The sequence below is a fragment of the Dendronephthya gigantea genome, unplaced genomic scaffold, assembly GCF_004324835.1.
Source record: "Dendronephthya gigantea isolate DGI-Jeju-01 unplaced genomic scaffold, DenGig_1.0 000028F, whole genome shotgun sequence".
Taxonomy (NCBI): domain Eukaryota; kingdom Metazoa; phylum Cnidaria; class Anthozoa; order Malacalcyonacea; family Nephtheidae; genus Dendronephthya; species Dendronephthya gigantea.
In genome coordinates this window covers 583580-605527 of record NW_021163038.1, presented here as the reverse complement: position 1 = coordinate 605527, position 21948 = coordinate 583580, and the positions used below count along the sequence as shown (strand labels likewise).

Sequence of the window (21948 nt, the reverse complement as noted above, 5' to 3'; positions counted from 1 at the left end):
TCGTTGCAAAATCATGTTTCTCCCATCTGTCGCCATTACCATATATATATATGCAAAATGTAAATTGATACAGTATACGAAGCGAATAACTTATCTGCGCCGTTGCACACGTGTGTCGAGTGGACACAAACAAACGATAAATATCCTGTTAACAAAACAACATGGCGAAAGCTCAAATCGAAACCGTTCTTGGCCCAATGAGCGCTGAAGATTTAGGAATAACCCTGACACATGAACACCTAACCATTAACTATTCCAACTGCGCCATGTCGCCTCCGAACGACGACGACAAAAGTAAGATGAACGACCCGATAACATTGGGCAATCTCAACTGGCTTCGGCACAATCCTTACAGCTGCGTAGCAAATCTCAATCTTGCCGAAGAAAAGGATGCTGTTTTGGCGGATCTGAAGTTGCTCAAGCAAGCTGGAGGCGGTACTGTCGTTGAAAATACGTGTTTCGGAATAAACCGTGACATTGCCGCTTTTATAGAGTTTGCAAAGTTAAGTGGATTGAACGTGGTTTGTGGAACAGGATTTTATGTGGAAAGGACCCAGTCTGAGAGCGTGAAGATCGCTTCGGTTGAAGAGTTGACCAAGGTAAGGGTTAGATTTGTCTGGCCTTGAATACATTTATGTTCGTAGGGTATCTGTGTTCACGTTTATTCTTTCTGCAAATGATACTTGAAGCATGTTTTGCAATTTGTGTCAACTAACAGTCTAATACTATCATCATGTACAGTACTTATGAGAGACAACAATTTCTTGTAAATTTTAGACCATTGTGGGGGACATAAATAACGGCATTGATGGAACGAAAGTGAAGCCAGGTATTATTGGAGAGGTTGGCTGTTCTTTACCATTGGCAGAGTTCGAGAAACGCAGTCTCCGTGCAGCGGCGATTGCACAATCAGAAACCCACACTCCAGTGATGATCCACCCAGGACGTGACCCCACCGCCCCGTTTGAAGACTTGCGCATTTTCCAAGAAGCTGGTGGTGACGCTAAACACACCGTCATTGCACATCTGGGACGAACAATCTCGAAGAAGGACACTCTTCTAGAGTTGGCTGAAACAGGTGTGTTTGTCAAAATATTTCTTCCCGGTATAATTGAATTAGTTTAGTTTAGGTTTCCTCCTGTAGTAACACTGGATCAATAAGAGATGATCCTTACTGGACCTCTAGGAAGAACAGTTTAGAACTGATAGAGCTGTCCATTATAAATAAAGTTAGTTTAGTTTAGGTTTCCTCCTGTAGTAACACCGGATCAATAAGAGATGATCCTTACTGAACCTCTAGGAAGAACAGTTCAAAACTGATAGAGCTATCCAGTATAAATCCAGTTAGTTTAGTTTAAGTTTCCTCCTGTATGGTAAGTAAGTCAAGATATTTCGGTTAAGACCTGGAACTATTCAATTCTCTAAACTCTAAAGTAATTCATTTGTCAGACCGTTCTCTCTCTCCACAGGTGTGTTTCTAGAATACGATTTGTTCGGTTCGGAAATTTCATACTTTCAAGAAATGCCCACCATAGACATGCTGAGCGATGCCCAGAGAATAGACATGATTGCTCACTTGATCGCATCTGGTTATGGAGACAGAATACTGGTAGCTCATGACGTACACACCTGTCACCAGCTCACCAAATACGGCGGGCACGGCTACGCGCATATCCTGGATTATGCTGTCCCGAAGATGCGTCTGAAGGGTTTCTCGCAGGCGGACATAGATAAGATTCTGGTATCAAACCCGAAAAGTTGGCTGACGTATTATTGATTGTTACCAAACTTTTCACAGTTTATACTAAAATTCTTCAATGAAGATGGACAAACGAGGAAACTTTGTTTCCTAGCCGTGTTTCATGAAGATGGACAAACCAGGAAACATTGTTTCCTGTAGCGATGTTTCATGAAGGTAGACAAACCAGGAAACATTGTTTCCTAGCCATGTTTCATGAAGGTGGACAAACCAGGAAACATTGTTTCCCAGCCATGTTTCATGAAGGTGGACAAACCAAGGAAACATTGTTTCCTGTAGCGATGTTTCATGAAGGTAGACAAACCAGAAAACATTGTTTCCTAGCCATGTTTTTTTTGAAGGTGGATATTTTCAACGATAATGCACACAGCTGATTGCATTTCTCATCAGTGACCACTGAACAAACCAGACTCTATTTTCTAATTCTTTATTACTTTAGTACTAAATTTCGTTATTTACATGTAAATTATTGAACAATTGAGATCTGTTGGCCATGCTAAGATGTACGGCCGATGCATGCTTCCATCCAAAATTAATATTTAGCGCGCGTTAAACGCCATCGCACGATACTAAGACGTGGTCATCGACGTGGTCGCAGCTGTTTCTCCACGCCTAATCTCTTGGGTTATTTGAGATAAATCCTGGATGAACGTTTGGATCTAAACGCGATGAACAAAAAGAAACCATGAACTAGGTCTTCGCCAAGACTTCGGCGTTAAACACGTTCTATTTTCAAACGCGAATGCGTGCACGTTTAGTATACTCTGTCCTAATTCCAGACAGTTTCACTCTTCGAAGGAAAAATCCTTATAACCAACACGAAAGTGTTGAATCAATTTACCATAACCGCTTACCTTTTCCAACTGTCTCTCAGTATTTTCGATGACAGTCGTTGTTTTCAACTGCCCGTTCACCAACATAAACAAATTGTGAGTAGCCCTGGACAAAATATTAAGAAAATATTGATTTAGTACATGCAGTATAACCGCATGTGTCGGCCATTGCCCGTGTTTGTCTTTTGCCGTGAAGCAACGAAAATATACATACATTTTTATTCTACCCAACAGCAGGGTTTTCGTTGCAGCTGTGTTCTTGATATGGGTCCATTGTGACTCCCTGAACGAAAAAAAAAAGCAATTAAGATTGGGTTGGCTTAAATTTTGTGCAACAACACAGATTTACTCGCTCGAAAAAGGTCTCGGGTCAGTTCGCATACCATTTCACCGCAATGCTTTGTGTTTTCTCTAGTTCTGTTTGAAGTTGAGCAAGCTATGTAGAGAGAAAGAGAGAAAAAGATAAGATTTTTTTCTATACCTTCATATTCCGAAATCATCTTAATTTTTCTGGTCCTTTTTGCAAAAGAACCTCAGTTGGTAAAGATCTGTTTACACGACCCAATTCCGTCGGATTCAATTCACTAGTTTGTTATTAATGCATGAAGCAGTATTGCGTTGGCTTTAGCTTATTCGCTGCCCATAAACATTGCAAGTCAACAGACTATAAAACATTCCTCAGAAGTGAATTGAATCGTGTCAGCAGATCATGCACCTTTGAAATGAATGGCTGACCTGGTTGTTATAATTCAATACTTCGTTGTTTTTCTCCTAGGAGGTATATTAAAACAGTGGGATTAGAGCAAGAATTGGCAAAGCATTCAAATGCATTTGATTCAAAAACAACGAGATGGTTTTATTTTACTTCAGTGAACTTCATAAGTCTTGCTTTCTCTTGTTCGTATTTCTCTTGGTTTCTCGCTTCGCGTTCAAAGAGATCCTGGTGTGTCGCGGTTAAGGTGTCGTATCGCGCTATTATATCCCGAATTTCCGTGAACTAAAATACACAGAAAGACCTTAATGTTTCATGTGAGATTAGAAGTCGTTCCTGCAACAGATGACTAAAATATTTCACTTGTTTCGCAAATCATTCCGGCCTTGGTGATTGTTTGGAATCACTGCTCAGAGAACCTGCTCAAAGGCAAATTTGTTTATTCAAAATTAATTTAAACACCTCTTCTGCCTTTTCTAAAACTTTATCCAGATATTTCTGCGAGGCAACGTATCTCGATAGTTTTCTCTGCATTTTATCGCGGACTTTGACCAAATTTGCAGTTTCCTCTTTCAACCTGAAGGACAAAACGACGCTGGTCTTAATAGGAATCTTAAAATGTTAAATCCTTGGTATAAATGCCATGGAAAATCCACGTATTTGCAGGACTCTTTTAATCCCTGCAATGCTTCAAATATATCACCTGTTTATTTCTCTGTCTTTTCCACGTTTCATGTCGCGTTCTTCAGATGCTTTTTTCAAGGCTCTGGATCTCTTTGAATCATTTTCCTAAGTTAATAAACAATCTTATTTGCAAAAACCCTCGTTCAAAACTACGGGGGCCGGTTGTTTAAAGCTGGGTTAGCGCTAACCCTGGGTTGAATTTTAATCCACTGTTTTGGTTAAGTGCCTCTAAACCGCTGTTTGTTTTAAAACCTTTACGAAATATGCCTTTTGTCGGTCCAGAAAATATTTATGGAAAAAGATATTCAACTTTGTGAACATGCGATTAAAAAAATCGATGTAAAGATTTGCTTTAACCCAGAGTTAAGCTAACCGGGTTTTGAACAACCGGCCCTGGATAAACAATCCATGGATTCATGGCCTGTTTCAGACATCTTTCCATGCGCCAAACCAAAAGTTAGCAAGAGAAAGTCTTTTTTGCATTCAATTCAGCACATAATAAGTTCGACAACCGAAACTAGAAAGAATAAATATACTGACTACACAAGTCCTATTTTTACTACCTTTAGAAATTTATCAAATTTAAGAAGAGATTCCTTCAACTGGAATTCCTTTCTTTCTAGTTCTTCTCTTCGTTGCTGTAAGCTCTCCATCTTCATTTGAAATTCCTGGAACATTTCCAAACAAGGCATTAAACTCCCCTACCCAAACAGGCCAAACTTCAGGCAAATAATAATTCAGTCTGCGAGATAATTCAGTCAACTCCTTCCCCTAATCATTTGAGAAACCATATTTTGAAAATGTAAAAATCCAGGAAGAAAAGTAGAGGGTGTTACAAACTAAATATTTATTTTCACTGACAGGGACAGATGGTGCCGATAGGTGGATAGATCCATGTAAACAGTAAACACTCGTCACAATATTCAAAATTTGCAGCATCGTATATAAATATTTTACATATAACTATGATAAGGCTTTAGGGAACCAGCCTAGCTTGTGAATATAAAAAATGCCGCATAGATCAAGCTAAAAATTATCGCAATCATCGAAGCATTTACCTCTTTCTGTGCCGTCAAAGCTTGCTCCACTTCTGACATTTCCCTTCGTTTTTCCAATAATCTTGTTGCGGGAGTGAGTTGGTCGTCTTCTTTCTCTGGCATTTTCCTAATAGCACAACAAACATAGACACTGGGTTAAGCTTTTAACACCAAAATAGATCGACAAATCTCATATGACATTGATTACAACACCAACCCAAAAATACAAACCCACAAAAAATCGCGAAAAAACACACTTACACCAGGAGTTTGTCCTCAAATATCGTCCGAAAATAGTCTTCGAGGTTAACTGCCATCGTGGTACTTGTGAAAATGTGCGAATTTGGGAAAAAAAAGCGAAAAACCACCAAAGAAAGTTGGATATTTTGATTGTTCAGTTTGAATATCAAAGATGGCGTTCACGGTTGCCTAGCGACGGGTATCATACGGCTTTTGACCCTAGGGTAAATATCATCGTATAGAGAAAAATCTAAATTTTTATTATTTTCTAGTAAACTAGTGAACTCTAATAAATAGAATAAATAGTTATTTTCATTTCACTGATGAGTAATGAGTTTTGGACTCAACAACTACAAACTCCACACGCTGTCCCCACGCAGCTCACCGAAACGATCTCGGAGGTTGGCCGCAGGGGCAACCGCCCCACAACGCAACGAACTCCGTGGGGCGAGGAGCACTTGAACTTCCGACAGGAATTTTTGTGTATTTTCGATTGACAAAGAAAGGAAGTATGGTGTTTGATCATTGATTATGGAGCACTTCCGTATTTTCAATTGTGAGTTATAGGGAAGATGCAAACATTTTTCCAGAGCAACCAATTTGAACTTTTTTGGAACGATGCAGATGTTATTCATCATGGGTTATGGGGTAACGCCATTTTCCGGCGAATATGACCATGGTCGTATTTGCCATTTTCCCGCGAATATGACCATGGTCGTATTTACCATTTTCTGGCAAATATGACCATGGTCGTATTCGCCATTTTCCCGCGAATATGACCATGGTCGTATTCGCCATTTTCCCGCGAATATGACCATGGTTGTATTTGCCATTTTCCAGCGAATATGACCATGGTCGTATTTGCCATTTTCCGGCGAATATGACCATGGTCGTATTTGCCATTTTCCGGCGAATATGACCATGGTCGTATTTGCCATTTTCCGGCGAATATGACCATGGTCGTATTTGCCATTTTCCGGCAAATACGACCATGGTCATATACTCGCTGGAAAATAGCAAATATACAACCATGGTCATATTCGCCGGAAAATGGCAAATATACGACCATGGTCATATACTCGCCGGAAAATGGCAAATATACGACCATGGTCATATACTCGCCGGAAAATGGCAAATATACGACCATGGTCATATACTCGCCGGAAAATGGCAAATATACGACCATGGTCATATACTCGCCGGAAAATGGCAAATATACGACCATGGTCATATACTCGCCGGAAAATGGCAAATATACGACCATGGTCATATACTCGCCGGAAAATGGCAAATATACAACCATGGTCATATATTCGTGTTACATCTCAGATTCGCTTTTCGACAGACCATGTGGAAGTCCCCCCCCCGCGTTTAATGTTCACCAGTTTTCCTGCATCCGCGACAAAATGGCGGCCGAAGGTTAAAAAAATATTTTGTTTTGGTTCGCCTTTTGGTCGCTTTTGTCCTTGTTCTGATGATGAACGTGAGGCTATGGGTGCGATCGGAACCATTCGATGTCAGTACAATCCAAATGCCACCTCCAGCCAAGCTTACGTTATCGGTTAGTGGGATTTTTTACTGTACAAAATGTTTGGAAATTAGGGGTAGTCAATGACAATGAGGTTTGAAAATGACAGACGCCACGTTAAATATTACTTTCAATTTTGTAGATTATAAAAAGTTTTGGTTGAAGTAGTAAAGTAATATTTTCAACCGTTGTATTTTGTCGTGAATGTTTTATAAGCGAGTTACAAGCATTAGTTGTTGTTGACAAATCTAAAAATGATATGTCAGTGTCAGTGCGTCAGCGTCACTAATGTCAAAGATATAAACTGTAATTTTGATTTCTCAAAACTGAAAGAGCAATAATGGATTGATAACTTTCACTTGATCAACATGAAACACACTTTTTTTTTATCTAGAACTTGCAAAAACTAAACACCTATGCTAAATCTAAGGGTGATGTTGGATACCCTAGATTAAGGTACGCATTGAAACAATATCTAATGTTATATGAGTACATTTACAAGTTACAACTCCTGAAACCAGTTTTTAAGGGCGTATTCCTAACCGTTTTTTAACTTGCTTAAATGGTCCCCACCTCTCTGGCAGCCAGGGAAGCCACCCCACTCCAGGCAGCTGCACCTCTGCGTTGCCTAAAGATATAACGCCTGAATTAATGTAGAGAACATGGGCGTATACCTGATCCCTATACTTATAATAGTATATAAATAATATCAATAGAGAAGAGATTCTTTATCAACAGTTTCTAAACATCACCTTTCCTTTACCTTCCACTTTCCATCAACTTTAATGGTTGCAGTCACATTTTGTTTAATAGTTTTTTAATGTTTCAGTTATCCAGTGTGGAAACATGTTGCCTGCGATAAGTTCAAGATTTCCGAAGAACTGGCATGGATGTAGGCAATATTTATTGGTCGTTATCTTAACCGTCAACAGAACACCATGGATATATCTTTATGATTTTTATGTTAAGGTATTTTGCGACGTTTGACATGGTCTCGGAAGAAAGCCGTACAACTCAACTAGAATGGAAGGAAGCAATTGCTAAATGTACAACTGAACATGAGATAGGTATGTGTTAGTGATTGCTGTATATCTGAATACACTGTGCTTGCTTGATTGTAATACTGTTCATCCTCTTAACTTTTGGAAAATTTTTATCTCTAGAACACATGAAGGCAGACATATCAGTTGATATGGTTCAGTTTACATTGTTTCTCTACATTCAACAAGTTCATAAAATTTCGCTTAGAGAAAGCCTAGTGGGTGGGGAAGAGTATCCTTTATAATTCCTTTGCCCTTTTTTTTTCTGGGTATTACCACTTTGCACATTCAACCGAGACACTTGTGGAATGTCTCACAATTCTAACTCGTATCTTAGTTCCCTAAAATGCAAACTTATATTCAACCCTAACTTGTATTCAAACCTAGCAACCCCAATTAACTTATACTCCATCACACAACTGAAACTCATCCCACCCCACAAGTCCATCTCACTTGCACCCAAGTGTCACCCATTAGTAGTCCAAGTGTCCAACTCCACTAGTGAATGTATTCCAAACTCCTTAACGCTAACACAGATGGCCAACAAAAAACAGGTCGCCCGTCGACTTAGAACGTAAGGGAATGATTGGATCCAAGGTTCGTTTAGGTCAAATTTTCATTGGTTAATAAAACAAGAAATTGTCATCTCAGTGTCAAATGATATATTGTGATTTTGACTTCAGAGTCTTGATGAACACGGTCAGCTGATGTTTGTGTTGAATCATTTGGAAGATATTTTAGAGCTGGTCACCGAACCAGGTTGGTAATTCTAATAACAACAGAGTTTCGTCTACATGAAAAGTCTGACTAATTTCATTCATCTCATCTTGTAACAATTGCTTTTTATTCATTATTTAGACTCATATTCCTCAAGTCTCGGAGGCGTTGGTAGCGACCCTACATTAACAGATGAAGCTGTGCATGCCTTGGGATTCTTAATTGCTGGATCTGTAGATAAAAGGTGATTTGAAGTTGATTTAGATGCCATACCGTATTTATATATACTTGCTGTAAATGGAGATCTTAGGCATCACTTGGATGCTATTGGATGCTCAGAGTAATTAACAAGAGATTTTAGTCCACCCAAGAAACTAGCTGTTTAATTTCCACTGCTTAGTAAAAAAATCTAGTTTAGGGAGAGTGAAATACTAAAGTAACCATTTTAGCCAATCAGCTATCATGCAATGAGTTCTCAAAATAGAAACCTGTTTAATGTATTATTTCTTTTATTTGACAACTAGTAACAGTCTTTTTTTATCATTTCATATCACTTGGAATATTGCTATTCAAGCACATTTCAAGGCACTAAATTATTTTACATTCAGGTCTGTTACTGACTTCAGGGAACTCGCTGTGATCTCTTCCAATGGCGATGGTTACTCCAAGGTAGATGAATACTGGTTTAACCAACCACACAAACAACAGTGCTGGTTGTAGTTGGTTTTTTGCATCGACCTTTTGTTGTGTTTTATGCTGTGCCCTGATGCACTTCTCTCTTTGCTCTTAGCTTTCAAGAACATGGTCATTTCGGTATTTAAAAGGCTGGATCCGATCCAACCTGGGTGTGAGTCCTTTTGGGGTGTCTGCCTGTTTGATTTCTAATGGTTTGAAAGCGCGAAGTTCAAATCATGATAGCAATGGTCATGGGAAGACTGACAGTAAGTGGTAGATTAGGATGGGAAATACTGCCGGGAAACCTTGTTGGATGGTCAATTATTGGGTTACCTGATTAGTTGGTGGGCTACCAGGGTACCTGGTCGATGGGTGGGACTACCTGGTTGGTTGGTTAAATAGCTAGTTGATTAAATAGTTTTATTGGTTAGTGGGATACCTGATTGGTTGGTGGGCTACCAGGTTGCCTGGTCAATGGTTGGGTTACCGGGTTAGTTGGTCAGTTAGCTGGCTACCTGCTTGATTAGTTCATAAGTTGGTTACCCTGTTGGTTGGTCAATTAACTGGTAACATGGTTGGTTGATTAACTGGGTACCTACTTGCTTGGTTAGTTCACTGGTTGGTGCTTTTATGGGTGATTGATCATCAATCATCTGTTTGTTAGTGACGTGCACCACAGCTAATAACTGCTTCACTCTCTGATCAGTTTTAGACTTGAGTCAAAGTCTAGAGGAAGAAAGCTCAAGGTTGAATGCTCAGGGTGGAACAGTGGGTGGACGGATTATAAAGAATACGAGATATGCCCCACCCAGGTAACTGCATCCCATGCATATTCATCAGTGTAGCAATGTCTCTCTAGGAAATGCTAATGTCACTTCTTGTCTCACAGGAATCGCCTGGTAATAATGTATCAGATTTGTAAACAAACTGTTGGAAAGGTTCGTGTATTGTTCTCGAAACTATCAATATGCAGTAGTCCATAGTATTTGCGAAAGTTTCAACTTGGTACACATATATACAGAAAGGTTAAAACAAGAGTTAAAAACCTGCTATCTATTATCGTTTTTTAGGCGGGCGATCACTTAATAGATGTTAACATCAAAGTCCACAGATGTCATTATTCATATATTTACCTTCTTGCTCCCGTTTGGTAAGTTCTGCTAGATTGACGCAAACAAACGTTATAATACTGATTTCGACCACTTTCCAGGAACTTCCCCCCCCCCCCACCTAAACCACTGCCCGTGATTTAACTCGAGTTTAAACGGAGGCAGTTCTTCTTCAGGTCAGTGACATTAGAGAAGTGTCATAACTCAACGATAGTGCTGGGAACTGTGCGGACGACAGTTAACGTCATTGGCTGCGAAAATGTCACCGTGATTGTCATGTGTAACAGACTAACAGTAAGGTATAACTTTGGCGCAGCAAAATTTTCCACTATGAATCAACTTTGTTTAGTTTAGGTTTTCTCCTGTGGTGACACTGGATCAATAAGAGATGATCCTTACTGGACCTCTAGGAAGAACAGTTTAGAACTGATAGAGCTATCCAGTATAAATAAAGTTAGTTTAGTTACCTTGAAAAGTGTTTATTTATTTCCTCAGCGGTTGCAGTGACTGTATATTTCATGTATGTACAATGACACGTCCTCTGTTGTTCGGAGGTACTGGAAACGAGAACCTCACATTCGCGCCATATTACACTCATTATCCGATGCTGGAGAGTCACATGACAATGTCCGGTCTCACGGCGAAAATCAACGAATGGAATAACCCTCTGCTTCTGGGTAAGCTCATATACTGGGACCGGTTGTATGAAAGTCGGATAGCGCTATCCACCGGATAACAGTTTTTTCAACCGTTCTAAAAATACTTGAAAAGCAATGAAATTTCATCTTTGGAACCAACAATTATTAAAGAGGATCCTTGATTTAGAAATACTAAGCTTTAATCAAAGTTATAACAAAAAAGGGGCGATTTTGAAGCGATTGAAAAAACCACTATCCGGCTTTCATATACAACCGGCATCTGAACAATATATCTAGAAGTAGTCATGAAATCACTTCACGGTGGATCCTCGCACTTGCAGGCCACGATGATGAGAGTCACGTATTTAAAGAAATGGATCCAAATACATTTTTTACCTTCTCTATCCCTTTCGACATGAAGGGTAAGACAAAGGTTAGTGCTGGGGCCTGTTGTGTCAAGCCCGGAGTTCAGCTTAAACGGTGGATAAGTTCTAAATAGAAAGCAAGTCTATCGTTTTATTCAACAAGCGAACTAAATATTTTTTACCTTGATACAAAGATACTGTTTACAACTAATTCATACGCCTAACAAGCTACAATGACTGTAAAAGATCAGTCGTTTTGCATTTAAAAATGAAGTGTCTCACTTCACAAATGAGGCGAATGCAAATTTTCTTTCCAGAGATGTCCTGTGCCACTACCAGAAGCATACGATCTGGCAATCCACTTACGGGAGAAGTAAGAATCAGTTTGTTTTTAGTTAATTAGAATATACACCGTTCAGTCTATTAACTGTCCTTGTGTTGTTTGATCTTCACTGGATCTTACAGACAGGTCGATGACTGGCACCAGTTTGTGCGAGAGTCGAAGTTGGGAAAACCACAACGAAAGCAATTACAGGCCGCAGTACAACAGCGCTTTCAGGTTCGTCTTTCTGTCTTTTTTACTGCTTTTTTCACCAGCTAGCCATGGTTCAAACGTTTTACTTACACACGCAATATTTAGACGAATATAAACGTACAAGTACTTAGGTTAACACTGTGAAATTTCCCGCGACAGTTGCCATTTTCAAACGGAGAATCCTAAAGGATTTGGTAAAAATATTTAAAGGAACAAAAACACCGGCTAACACGGAGTTGCCTCATCGTAATACTCGCTGCAAAACATTTAGAACCTGGGTTTTACCAACGCAAATTTTCAACTGTGAACTCAGGAACTTTGAGAGTTTAAATCAGGCCTGAATGCCTATTTAGACTACACGAGTTGTATGGAATTATCATTCTGACGAATGCAAAAGAGGGTAGAATTTGAAGTGTCACGTTTGCACGTGTGTTCATACGTTCACATACGCCAGGATACGAATCGTATAAGACAAATCGCACAGTGTAAATGGGCCTTAACCGATTCAGATTTCTATCCCAGGATCAATCATCTGATGATAATTTCTCAATATTTCTTCCAGGAATGGCTGTCAGACTCAGGAAATGCTCACCAGTTAGAAGGGCTGATTCCTTCCGCTTCATATTCAAGATAACCGCGCGTACGAACCTCTAACCCTTGACATTATTTCATCCAAGTACGACCTAAATTATTCCAGTTTATTAAAAGTCATGTTGACGATTATCGCATCCAAGAATCAGGTAGTATTTCTCTTGAGAAAATTTGTACAGAATATTTTCATTTGAATTAAAGCGGTGTTGCACTATGCAACTTTCCTTGCAACTTGCAATGCAATTCTACTCCTGAGGCATCTAAAGTTGTCAAATATGAACATTTCTTACGATCTGCTGACGTTTTCTTATCATATCGAACACTCTTCACAAATTAACTTCCCTCAAAATTATAACTGCATCGCAAGTTGCAAAGGAGGAAATTGCACCTGTTTTCCACTTCAGTCGTAACGTAACGTTGCGTATTTCTTTGTTTCCGAAGTATTCGACCAGAACTAATGACTTTAAAACAATGAGATACGCTACGTTTCGCTACGATACACTTGAAGTGGAAAACGGCCTTAACAGCGCCTTTAGGAGATTTGAATCCTCGCTTTTTATGACATCAGTTCACCGTGTGTACAGGCATATGCACTCTGTAATTTATGTATATGATGTATAGATGTACTTCGAATGTACAGTTCAACTAACATTTATGATATAAATAATAACAATGTATACAGAACTAAGTTTTAATTTAAGAAAAACGCGATTAAGTCGACAAAGTAAAACATTCATATACTGATATACAACTCTGTGAAACATTCAACATTTGCGACCATCGTGGTATATCGTTTGGAGTTAAACTCGATGAATATAGCTTTCGACAAAGCCCAGTAATTTTAGAACGCTTCAGACAGCAGATATAAAGCAACCATCAATGGCGCGTGTGATCCACGTGTGCTCGTTAGGGGTGGGGGGTGGTTGCACGTTAGGGGGTGGTTGTTGTATGCGGCTATATATAGCCGTCTTCCCCCCGAATTCTTTAAGTGCGGTGAATAATTCCTGGCATTTTAATGAAAATCGACAGAATTAAGCCTTGTGCATGCATATGAGTCTCTGACCTTTATACGTTATTAAAATAGCGCCACGCACAAGAACAAGACTTGAAAAAATCAGGAACTATTATCAGGAATTTCGTAGAACGATATCTCGTTATCTCGTTATCGGTAAATTGTCGAACATAACACAGAGAGATAATGTGCAAACCTTATCTCTCTCTCCACAAAACCTGATGCCTTAAAATAATTTTTATCTCGTGTCTGTTAATGTGAGTTGAGCTGAAACCCACGTAACGGGTTATATCTGATTTGGCAAATGCGTGTAGATTATGAAGATTAAATGACGCAAAACATACGCAAAGTCTGTTACACTTGAAACCTTTCCTGCGATTTTTGATGCGATTTTCTCCTTTTGAATGATGTAAAAGAGTTGTAGAGTTTCGGATATATCGGTGAAGGCGGTTTTACATCAGAGCATTTGCTGTAACTTCGTAACAGCTATTGTGCACTATTGATCGCCCACAAAGTAATTTCTGCAAGTATTTTTAAGGCACTTGAAATTGATTGCCTTTTCTGGAAAGCCAAGATCTATACAGAGTTTTTTTAACACCTTTCTTTAATTAGTAACTCACAGAAACATATTTCTATTTAAATGGAGTAACCCATTATTCACATTGTCATCGCCGTATTAAGTTGGGATATTTGCATAATATATATTTTTTCATTTCTTGAGAAAGAATGATATAGTTGTGCTATAAACAATGTCAACCATATTTATCAGAGCTCTTTTGAATAGCATAATAAATGGCATATATGTATAGAATAAGGTACATGGATGCGCGGAAATATGGAATTTATTTCGAGTGTTATTATATAATAAAAAAATAGGTTTTTTGAAAAGTTTTTTATCTCCCTTCCTGATTCCAGATCGGTGGATCAAACACGATAATCACACATTCCCGCGTAGTTTAATTACAATGCGCTACAAGGCGTCATGAGAATCATCGAGACCATTCCATAGTTTCGCAAAGAAATCAGCCGAATAAAAAAAGAAGGTCGTAGACATAAAAAAAATCAAAAAATTTTCCAAATACGCGACGCGCGATCTTTAACACTGACTAAGGTCTTTAAAAAGAATTAGCATAATTAGCGTGTATATAACTCATTAATATTACTGAATTGAAAAATATCTTGAAAATTCAAACAATTTTGTGCTGTTTTGTTTGCAATTTGTGGTATTCAATTCAGTTTAATACGGATTTTTTTACATCAGTCAGGAACCACTTATGTTTCATGCTCATTCTGAACAGTTATTGAAGTCCAACCCGGTTGTGCTCCGTAACCTAAACAGGGTTTTAGGGTTGGATCTTGTCGAGAGCTATTGAAGAATCCTTGCTCTGGGACTCAGACTAAAAAAAGCGATTTAAAATGGTAAAAAAAATCAAAATCCGCCTCAACCTCAACAAGTTAATTTCGCAACCTATTGTCAAGTTGAAATCCATCGACTGTTTTGACGACTTTTCATCTCGTATTCAGCATTTTCTGACGATTTGCGGCAAAATGTTTCATTCGAGACTTCATTGCCAATTGCTTTAATTTGTCAAACGCTTCGAAAACCAGCGGGAACTCCAATGATCATCTACTAAACGCCCTTAATGAATACCAGCATGTGATAATGGTCATGCTCTCAGAACTCAAGATGCAGATGGATAACCGTTGACTTAACGCTAGTGGATTAGTCTAAGACGTGTTTACCTCATTACAGATATCTTTATTGGCTATTTCACAGTTAAGAGGAAAGAAACTATCTGGTTTAGTCGCTTGTTCAGAGGGTTAAATTTAAAATATCACCAATTGAATACAAATTTTAAATATATTTTACTTTCTCGCTTTAACAACACTCATTTCGAACGTTCATCCAAAAACTAAGTAGATTCAGTCCCTTGTTCGATTAGGAATCGTTTTGCATGTTGCGTGTTTCAAAAGATTTGCTTTTAACATTCCAATCAAATACTTGAGATTTAAACCCATCCCAGCATTGATATAGATTAATATGTCCCATTCTGAAGGCGTGCAGGGAACTCTTTAGGTAATGATAATCGCAATGACGCTAATTGTTTAATGGGATCTATGATTTCCATAGCTGTCAGTAAACCCAGACAACTTAATTATTACTCTCAGTCATGTTGTGTCAATGTTAGGAAATACCTTTTCAGGTAGTTCAGACACAAACCACGACAGCTTATTGTATACTACCCACACTGGACCACCACGTTTGAGATATTTTTTTCTGGTAGTTCAGACACAAACCACGACAGCTTATTGTAGAATACTTCCTACACTGGACCACCACGTTTGAGATATCTTTTTCAGGTAATTCAGACACAAACCACGACAGCTTTTTGTCAAATACTACCTACACTGGACCACCACGTCGTTTGAGATAACTTTCTGAGGTTGGTTAGACACCACGTTTAAGATATTCTTTTCAGATGATTCAGGTATCTTATCTATACAAACCTAACCTAGCTCACCGGACCATATCATTTCCAACTAATAAAAAAATGGGCGGAAATACGAATAATAAGGTTTCTAGTTCGTGTCCTTTGCAACAAAAGGAGCCAGCCAACGCCGAGCCAGCATGGGCATGAGCAAATTAGCTATAAATACACTCGTCAACTTCGCGTGATATCTCTTACTGAATACCTCAATTTAAACATTGCAGTTACACGGAAGAGAATCTGGTGAGTATGATGGCAATTGTTGACCTTTACCACTGTTTTGTCAGGTTCTTTGCTTGTGGTGTGATTTGCAGAGCATCTATTCGCATATTCTTATCTCCCGATAACAGGAGTTTACCATTGAAAAAGATTAAATTATTACCTTTGACGGCCTGCGCGTGTTTTATGATCCGTCATTCATCCATCAAGAGCTGATCCACCCCTTGCATATAAAACGCAATGAACGAAAAAAGTTGAGGCAGATTGGTGGTAAACATCGATGAGACAAGATTTTAAAATGGCCGCTTGGAGAAGATTCGTGTTTATTATTGGAACATTGGTTACAGTACAATGCCAGTACTATTATTATGATGGTAAGAAACTAGACTTTTGTATTGGATCGTTAAAGTTGTGACAGCGCTTATAGAACACAAAAAATTGTCTTTCAAAAAACACGTCTTTCAAAAATCGCTATTCACCTAGAGGAGTGGACGCGCACGTTAACCGGTTGTATTTCATCTCATGGTCATCGATATCCGGGTTATAAAACCGTGTATCAACTGGCATATTCAACGTTTTCTGTCCTCAATTGTATTCTTAGTTAGTTGTGACAGAAGTGGCTTAGTTGTTTAGTGTTAGTATCTAGTCAATACCGTGCAGTATAAAAAACGGAATGATATATAATCCTGCGCTTTTCTCAAGAGCCAAACATGTTCATGCCGTAATTTCCCCACCCTACCAGAAAAATATAGAATTTCATCTTGGCTTCAATGCATAAGCTTAATTGTTAATTGTATGACGATACTCAAATATTGAAGCGCCCAGAACAGCATTTGGTTGTGCGCTACAGTCAGAAATACATTATTATTATTATTATTGCAATGTCAATTCAAGGAGACGAATGTCTTAATAAAGAGCCGAATTTTAATAATTCAGTAGAAAAGATACGATATTCTGGTGTTATTTCGACTTTATTGCATGCTTCGACAATTGCAATTGCTTTGGAATAGATTGTGTCTTGTTTATTTCCTAATAATTCAAATCTTCAGTTTCCAAGATAACGACATCCGCAATTAGTTTGGTTGTGCGATAATTCTTAGCAAAGATTGCAGTGACATGCTCGTCGTTATCAGATCTAGTATTCTACCTTTGATTATATCATTACGAGCTAGTGCTTGCCTTTTGAATGGCAACTTCATTGAACTACACTGAATTGTAGTCGAAAATATTTTATTTAATTCTTGGTCTGTCTTTTTTATTGCCATGTGTAGAGATATATGCATAGTTTATATATGTACTGATGGATTGTTAATCTTATCAGTGACCAAGTATAGGCGTAATGGTTGTGCCACACGCGTCTCTCGTGATAACTGAAATAAGCCATTTGATACCATCAATTTACGTAATTCTCGAATACTTCAATATTTTTGTTGTCAGATTATTTTCCAGAAGAAAGCAAGTTTCAGAAGTTAAAAGGAGACAATTATGAGTCACCTGTTTATGTCGAAGATGTTGAAAAACCGCATTATTGTAAGTTCTTCATGCAGCGATAGATCTGAGAAAGATATCTCAAACATGGTGGTCCAGTGTAGGTAGTATTCTACAATAAGCTGTCGTGGTTTGTGTCTGAACTACCTGAGAAAGATATCTCAAACGTGGTGGTCCAGTGTAGGTGGTATTCTACAATAAGCTGTCGTGGTTTGTGTCTGAACTACCTGAGAAAGATATCTCAAACGTGGTGGTCCAGTGTAGGTAGAATTCTACAATAAGCTGACGTGGATTGTGTCTGAGGTTTGGATCTGAGCGCATTTCTAATTCATGGTTATACCTGACTTGATTTAGGGATTCGATTGAGAGACAGATCTCAACGCTTACTTGATGGTAAGATAAAAATTAAAACTAATTACTGATATTTGCTACCCGGCTTGTTATTATACCATGCATAAAAATGATAAAAATATCATATGTCCCTCTATGCAAAATCCAGTGAATTTCTTTAGCATTCGGTCGTCGTGGTTATAACCCAAACAGGAGGCAGACAACGTATGAAGGCTCATACCAAAATAGTCCGCGGAGGTCAAACATACAGCGATCAGGTATTAATCCTGAAATTCCTAATGTCCACTTAACATTTAGTATTTTAGTAGAATCTCTTGAGGGAGGCCAAGAGTGCGCTGACTACCCAAAGTAGTTTACTGACAGTCATCGCTAACTAGTCATTAACAAAGCTAGTTTTCTTAGGGGAGGCTCATAACTGACGTATGACGTCCCCCCCCACCTCCTGTCTTGCCCTCTCTCTCTCCAGACGATGCGCTCTTCCTTCCCTCCCAAAGACCTCCTTCTCCAGGCGCGTCAGTTTCCTATAAGAACATCCCCATTCCTCCTTGTCCTTCCTCCTCGGGGCACCCTTTTCCCTCTCAATACTCCATGCAAGCCTTTGGTCTTATTTTAACAGATTGGCAAACGTATACAGATACTCGAAACTACGTGAAGGGTAGGCATTTGTTGTCGTTTCTAAAGAAGATAGCCTTGCATGAAAATAGATTATTCCAACTACGTTGTCCAACGTCTTTTCAAACGGTGTAAGAACTACATCATAACGGCGGTAACGTTTTCGAGATATTTACCAATGCTTTAATCAATACCCTGATTAATATAGGTCCAAGAATTAACACCCAAAATGGCGTAGGAACTTCAGGTGATGAATACTTCCTATATTTAATCAACCTGGTGCCCTTTGAGCTTCGTCAAGCCCATAGTTATCACATGTATAATAGTCCGCTAGAAATACATGGAATTGTTTCCATATTCTTTTTACAACAGAGCATCACGTCCATCCCCAGGAAACCGTGCAGGTAACGGCGCGCCGTTATGATGATGGTAAGTAATGAGATGTTTCTTCGCATATCACCAACAGACGATTGCTCAAAAGCAGGTGAACTCGCATTCATTATTCTCGCGATTCACCCAACAGACAATGTATTTATCACCCAACATCTCACTCATAATATGGCCTGCGAAAACGTTTTACATTTTTGTGTTCATTTTTAGCGAGAACCAATTACGTTGATCGACAGGACAGAAGACGAAAAAAAAACCAAAGTAAGTTGTATTTTCAACCTTAAACAACTTCGAAAAACGCCAGAGCCAAGGGGGTTATTTGCGAGCAAACAGCGATCGATTTATTCAGGTTTATTTCAGCTCATGTGCGCTTCTCAACATCTCTCTGTTTTGCAGAAAAACGAAAGAACAGAAAGAAAAGTTCGACCGAGTACTCCAGGCCTTCACGAAATACGAGTAAGTCATGAGAAGTGTGTTCATCCTTAGACATAGATATTTAGGAAACATATATCTACCCTTACCATTTCGAAAACTACACGTTATGCAAGCCGAAATTATGAAAGACAATTCTCCCAAATGTTTGTTTTTAAAAAGGGAGGAAATATCAACACGTAATGAGGACTATGATGTTTTCTCAAAATGCCAGTAATCTATATTAATTTCAAATGATGACCGTTATTCGCATAGCATATATCCAAGGAAAGCGTATAGCTCTTCCATGCAGCTCTTTTCTTGTACAGATGGTGTAACTAGATGAAATACGTAAGTAATGGCGCATAGATCCGAGCTAATTTTGTAAACGTTTTCCAGTTAGACGTGATAACCGACAGAGATACCGTGCTCGGTCAACGCAAGCACCAACAACCACTGGATCTGCTCAAGGCTGTAAGTGACGCTTGGCACCTGGAGTGACGCTTAGCAACAAACTTGTGGCTTTAATTTTGCATGGAGTTTATACACAACTAACTAGATATTGGTCTGTGGGTAAACACCCTTGGTATTCACATGCAATTGCACATTAGTGAGAAATATATCGGGATCCATCCTTAGGCAAATGTTCACACCTTCCAATTTGCTAATAAATGGATGAGTAAACGAGATTCAATCTCTTCCCTGTTATCGCAGACTGGAAATGAGTTAGTAGTGTGGGAAATATTAAATTCTAGGAGGTTGTTAGAAAGAGAAACATGAGTCTTGTAATCATTCAATCTACTTTTATCTAATTTCCAAGATCAAGGATGCATAGATACTGGGATGTATTGCACGTTTTGGAAAAGTATTGGATGCTGTGAAGAGGATTTAGGACGAAAATTCTGCAAGAAAACGTGTGGATTCTGTTGTAAGTGACATAATTTGAAATACTATCCATATCTACGTATTTCTTTTGGTCGGGCAACTGCATATTGGATAATCTGGAGGCACTTTTCTCACGGAAGAGGACCGCACTCCCAGAGATGAAAGACTCGTGTATACTAAACACACAGAAACACTGTGTTTGATAGAGTCAAACTGGAAGCGCTCTTCTCACATGTGACTGAGGTGAAATTATGATTCAGACAACTGCATATTACAGGAATCAAACCTCAGACACAGAGATGAAAGACACATGTACTAACCACTATGTTTGGTAGAGTCAAAGTTAACTGGAAGCACTCTTCTCACATGTGACTGAGGTGAAATTATAATCAAACAACTGCATATTGCAGGAATCAAACCTCAGTCACAGAGATGAAAGACACGTGTACACTATTTTTTAATTTCAGCTCCACGGCAGATGTTGTGTCCTTCCTCGTACAAGTATGGTTGTTGTTATGACGGCAGAGAAGCCTTGGATTTCTTCAAGTCGAGCTGCCCCAGTATGTCCTATTAATTGTATTTATCATCGTTTTCAATATTAGGGCTCATTGCAGGTTTGACTATAGGGTTTTTCCTGTTAGGACTAGGCTAAAAATAGATAAACATGTCTTGTTCTTGCAACGGTTGAGAACAAGATCTGTTTGCGAAACTGCATAATAACACGTAATATTTGTTATTATGACAGAGTGCAGAGACAAATCCAGAATCTGCCGTAAACCAGTTATCTACCGAGATTGCGATCCACATTCAAAGAATACTTTGGCAACGAGACGCTTGTGTCCGGTAACTTGTGGGGCCTGTTATGATTATTCCACGAGCGAGCGATGATCTGCTCATGATCTCGCTGACATGCATGTCAACTGTGGACGAAAGACAGCTCTACCTATGTATACAGTATTCCGTTTCGGACAATCTAGATAAGACATAATATTCTTTTTCATCTTATATCTTATGCAGTGTATTAGTTATTGAAGAATTCGTTTTTATATAGGCTACATATAGTTAAACGTGGTATATATAAAAGTTATAAACATCCTAAAATTGGAGCTATTTTGCCGAAGATTAGACGTTTGTCGTCATTAACCGAATAGCTTTGTTCAGTGTCAATATAATAACAAATAAAGCCATCGCTTGCATGCACGTTGCAGTATGAACTACTGAAATGCAAAATATATTCAAATATTATGAATGTTTCTAGTGGAAAAAATCTATGAATTTTATAATGGACATCAGTTCAGTCTTCCTAAAGGTACGGTAAGGATCATCTTCTATTGATTCGGTGTCACAATAACTCAAGAGAAAACCTAAACTAAACTAACTTTATTTATACTGGATAGTTCTATCAGTTCTAAACTGTTCTTCCTAGAGGTCCAGTAAGCATCATCTCTTATTGATCCAGTGTTACTACAGGAGGAAACCTAAACTAAACTAACTTTATTTATACTGGATAGCTCTATCAGTTCTAAACTGTTCTTTCTAGAGGTCCAGTAAGGATAATCTCTTATTGATCCAGTGTTACTACAGGAGGAAACCTAAACTAAACTAACTTTATTTATACTGGATAGCTC

At 38.7% G+C, this 21948-nt stretch overlaps 4 protein-coding genes across 4 annotated transcripts; 3 read left to right on the top strand and 1 right to left on the bottom strand.

Moving 5' to 3' along the window:
• Window positions 1–131: 131 nt before the first annotated feature.
• Window positions 132–2165, top strand: LOC114523725 (phosphotriesterase-related protein-like). Its single transcript, XM_028544741.1, has 3 exons — window positions 132–599; window positions 778–1078; window positions 1470–2165. Exons 1-3 carry the CDS (start codon window positions 162–164, stop codon window positions 1775–1777), a joined length of 1047 nt encoding a protein of 348 aa, XP_028400542.1. The 5' UTR covers window positions 132–161; the 3' UTR covers window positions 1778–2165.
• Window positions 2166–2309: 144 nt separating this feature from the next.
• Window positions 2310–5438, bottom strand: LOC114523726 (coiled-coil domain-containing protein 42 homolog). The gene is made up of 11 exons (XM_028544742.1): window positions 5287–5438; window positions 5047–5152; window positions 4552–4656; window positions 4008–4093; window positions 3767–3881; window positions 3458–3589; window positions 3328–3363; window positions 2976–3028; window positions 2807–2875; window positions 2614–2698; window positions 2310–2418 (listed from the first exon to the last, which is right to left on the bottom strand). The coding sequence occupies exons 1-11, from the start codon at window positions 5340–5342 to the stop codon at window positions 2329–2331; spliced, it is 933 nt and encodes a 310-aa protein (XP_028400543.1). The 5' UTR covers window positions 5343–5438; the 3' UTR covers window positions 2310–2328.
• A 463-nt stretch (window positions 5439–5901) lies between these two features.
• Window positions 5902–14284, top strand: LOC114523769 (TBCC domain-containing protein 1-like). Its single transcript, XM_028544799.1, has 20 exons — window positions 5902–5905; window positions 6651–6826; window positions 7188–7249; window positions 7623–7685; window positions 7763–7860; window positions 7957–8065; window positions 8370–8430; window positions 8517–8592; window positions 8692–8794; window positions 9159–9219; window positions 9341–9491; window positions 9932–10037; window positions 10115–10163; window positions 10296–10375; window positions 10511–10633; window positions 10830–11011; window positions 11314–11405; window positions 11655–11710; window positions 11803–11896; window positions 12435–14284. Exons 1-20 carry the CDS (start codon window positions 5902–5904, stop codon window positions 12504–12506), a joined length of 1818 nt encoding a protein of 605 aa, XP_028400600.1. The 3' UTR covers window positions 12507–14284.
• A 2147-nt stretch (window positions 14285–16431) lies between these two features.
• Window positions 16432–21662, top strand: LOC114523729. The gene is made up of 13 exons (XM_028544746.1): window positions 16432–16557; window positions 17621–17713; window positions 18026–18064; window positions 18184–18279; window positions 18639–18677; window positions 18843–18881; window positions 19007–19063; window positions 19235–19285; window positions 19421–19480; window positions 19835–19909; window positions 20256–20363; window positions 20788–20880; window positions 21066–21662. Exons 1-13 carry the CDS (start codon window positions 16464–16466, stop codon window positions 21206–21208), a joined length of 987 nt encoding a protein of 328 aa, XP_028400547.1. The 5' UTR covers window positions 16432–16463; the 3' UTR covers window positions 21209–21662.
• Window positions 21663–21948: the final 286 nt, after the last annotated feature.